General features: G+C 35.6%; 1 protein-coding gene across 1 annotated transcript; it reads right to left on the reverse strand.

The window, feature by feature from the left end:
- Nucleotides 1–3374: 3374 nt before the first annotated feature.
- Nucleotides 3375–4005, reverse strand: LOC134220662 (putative ATP synthase subunit f, mitochondrial). The gene has a single exon (XM_062699764.1). The coding sequence runs from the start codon at nucleotides 3904–3906 to the stop codon at nucleotides 3583–3585; it is 324 nt and encodes a 107-aa protein (XP_062555748.1). The 5' UTR covers nucleotides 3907–4005; the 3' UTR covers nucleotides 3375–3582.

The raw sequence follows: 4005 nt of genomic DNA on the forward strand, positions 1-4005 counted from the left end.
AAGCGTACACGCGCTTCAAGGAAATTCACGATAATATTAAAATAGGTTTTTCCTCATTTGCAAGCCTTCGGCCAAGGCAATGTAAGCTTCTTTCCAATTCAGGAACACATAATGTGTGTGTGTGCACAACCCATGAGAATATTAATCTTATTTTACATAGTTTGAAAAGAATCAATTTAACAAAGGATATTAAAATGTTAACTGGTAGTCTTTTGTGTGAAAATACAACATCAAATTGCTATCTACGATCTTGTTCGGATTGTCCAGATTCTTCATCATTGGAAAATACTTTATTCGCTGAGTTTGAAGAAAAATATATTGATCAGTTATCATTTGAGCAATGGGTGACCACGGATAGGTGTGACATAGAAACTATTGTAAAACCTGTAGATGAGTTTGTGTCATATTTTGCTTGAAATTAGAAAGTTTAATCCCTCACGATTTCATTAAAACAGAACAATCCAGCTTTTTAAAAATACGAAAAATACATTACAAAATGGTGAATTTTAGTCATTTGTGATTTTTCTGAAAATTACAGCTTTGTATTGCAAGATGAAGTGCAGTCCCATCACTGGAACGTACAACAAGCTACAATTCATCCATTCGTTATTTATTTTAATGGAAGTACGCAAATTGAACACTTAAGTTTTATTATAATTTCCGAAGATTTAAGACACGATTCAGTATCCGTAAACTTGTTCATTGAAAAATGATTAACTTTTACGCGTTGATAAGCATAAAGAAGTCAAAAGATATATTTCATGTCTGATGGAGCAGCGTCGCAGTACAAAAATCGTAAGAATTTTTCGAGCCTATGTCAATTTAAATCAATGTACGGAATTGATGCAGAATGGCATTTTTTGCTACATCACATGGCAAAGGTCCTTGTGATGCTATTGGAGGAACAATAAAGCGCATGGCCACAAGAGCAAGTTTAGCCAAAGAACGTGAGCATCCAATTAAAACTGCGAAAGAACTTTTGATTGGGCAAATCGTAGAAAAGAAAAAGATTTAACCAAATTATCATTTTGTTTTACTACTACTGAAGAGTACGAAATAAAGGCTTCAGAGCTCAGCGAGCAATTTAATAACGCGAAAACGATCCAAGGAACCCAAAAATTTCACTGTTTCATTCCATTGTCGGAAAATAAAATTAAAGCAAAACTATACTCAAACTGTGCTGATAATAATTCAAAAGTGTTCGATATTTTAAAAATTTGAATAAAAATAAATAAAAAATAAGTATTAATAAACTGTTTTCATGATATCATAACCCATACCAAAATTCAAACCCAAAACTCTTAGAGTTTCTATAACAACATTGTGTAACTGCCACATTTAATTTAATACTTAGGATAATATTAATTCATTTTTATTTATTTATACATATAATATACATAATATCGATGAATACATAAATATGGAATATCATACAAACAACTTGTTTAACTCACGCAAGGCCCTTAACAATAAAATCAGCATCAAACTGCGATTCTTGAAAAAAAAATACACGGAAATTTTTTTTTTTTACTATATGTGTAATTTGTGAAATGTTTGAAATGTCATAACTTTTTTGTTTATTAGTTTACCATCACCAAATTTTTATGGTAGATAGCTAATATAGTGGACCGTTTTCCCTAAAAAAATTACGTTCGAAAAAAGATAGGGTTTTGAGATATTTGAGTTTTTGTGACAAAAATGATATTTTTAAAGGCAAAAAAATTTTTTTTTACTGTGCACATTTTCTTAAGAATCACCATTTAGTTGTCTAACTTTGCTGAAAAAATCATAACAATCGAACATTCCGTTTTTGCTGTGCAGCTTTTTAAATATTTTTGAACCATTTTCACATACACCCTTTTGAAAAGTTAGTGCAAAGTTTCAACTCAATAGAAAATCATGAATTAAAAATTTTCTTAAATTTTGATGCTGTTGCTTGGAATCGCTCCTATGTAGCTTTATAGCCGCGCAAGAAACAACCTGCGAACAAGAATTTAGAATCAAGAATTCTATTTTTCAAGCCGCGCAAGGAATAAGCTGCGGACAAGAATTTGAAATCAAGATTTCTATTTTCCAAGCTTTGAACAATTCCTAATTTCTGAGCTCCCATTTCCACGAAACATTTTCTTCGATTATATCCAAGAAATTCTCCGAGGGTTTATTTGGTGAGCGAATTCCAGTTTATCTCTTTAATATTTCATTATTATTGCATATAAAACAATTATATATCTTTACATCTATATACATTTACTTTAATAAAGTATAAAAAAATATCTATATACCTAAAAATGAATTTCTGTCTGTCTGACCCTTATAGACTCGGAAACTACTGAACCGATCGGCGTAATAATTTGTATGCAGAGGTTTTCGGGGCCGGGGAAGGTTCTCAAGATGGTTTGAGACCCCTCCCCACAAAGGGGGGCTCCCATACAAACAAAACACTAATTTCTTCATAACTCGAGAATTAATCAAGCAAATAGAACCAAAACTGGCATCTGGAAGTTTTGGAAGAGAAGATATTTTTCTGTGGGGGTTCGAACTCTATCTAAGTTTCTCTCTATCTATTGGGTCAGTCTGGAAAATGAGGGCTAGATTGTACGAACTTCTTCTGGAAGAAGATTCTCTATTCATCTCGTGGATTTCACATAAGTGTCTTTACTTATGGAACCACCCAAACCATTGTTGGCTCTTCATACAGGAGTTTGATTAAATACAAACAATAATATGAACATCATCAATCGGCGCCCTTGGCGGGGGGCAACCCGGTTAACCACACGCTACGGCGCTGGTCATTGGACATTACGGTATTCGGGGTTACGTTAAAATCCAAATTAATATACTTCGAGTCGAGCCAAGCACTAGACACTGAAGACGGCCTTACTGTTGGGGTCGAAATACGTATCTGTCAAGGCACAATCAAGTGGTGGAATTAAATGGAATTGTACGAACTCGTCGTATGACAATACATTCCACTAAAAGCTTAAAATAATTTTCTTATATAAATTAATTTGTCTAATGTCCCATTTCTCACACATTTTAAAACTGCAAAATTTCCCATTTTTATGAAGTTGAAAAAATATTTCTGCTGCCATATTTACAAAGCTTGTAACCATTATCGGGTTGTACCTAAAACAACTTCTCAAACTGAAAAAAAAAAAAAACAATTGAGCGTTTTATCCCCACCTCCTCTACTGAATAATTTGTTCAAGAGAAAAAAAGATACCTACCAAAAACTGAAATGCTTCAATTATAATTAAATTTTATACAAGTAACTAGTTTTACAACAAATTTCAGAACAAAAAGAAACAGATGAACGAAATAAATCGAACTTCTGGGTTAGAGATCATCACTTGCCAGAAAAACAAAATCCTCAATAAATTTTCAAGTTTTATTTTTCGCGAATTACATAATCCATTGCCGCCGAACAAAAACACCAGATCCGCACGCCTAATCACTACTTCCCAGAAGAGCAGAACCATCCTCCGGACCCAATCAGAATCTTTTCACGGGTCACGTCTCTTACATAACGAACGGTACTAATGGTTCTGCTTTCTCCTGTTCCTTCCAGAGCTTTCCTGCCCTTTAGTGGTACTTGTAGTTCCTGTGGTGCTTCAGTTTACCGTAGTTGATGGTGTAGAAGAACACCATTCCGCCGACGATAACCTGGAAGAACGGGGCAATGCCCATCCTCTTGGGCTGCCAGTACTTGTGTTGCCATCTCCAGTAGGCACGGCTGATGGCTCCGGCAGCAGCCCTGGGGTTCTTATCCCGACGGCCGAACCAAGCACCCAGTTCGTTCAGTTTTACCTGCGAGAGCGGGGTGTCCGGCTTGCCATAGAAGCGGGCCGGATCGTACGGTCCGTGAACCTTCGGGTTGTACTCTGCCGGATAATCACCGAACGCCATCACGCAATCTTTTCAGCAGCACTTTTACTACTTCCGAACTTTCCGAAATGGAGGGTGCGTGTTGACTCTGGCACTTTTCGGGGTTAGACTGCACGAAAG

Source organism: Armigeres subalbatus, chromosome 3 (genome assembly GCF_024139115.2).
Source record: "Armigeres subalbatus isolate Guangzhou_Male chromosome 3, GZ_Asu_2, whole genome shotgun sequence".
NCBI lineage: Eukaryota > Metazoa > Arthropoda > Insecta > Diptera > Culicidae > Armigeres > Armigeres subalbatus.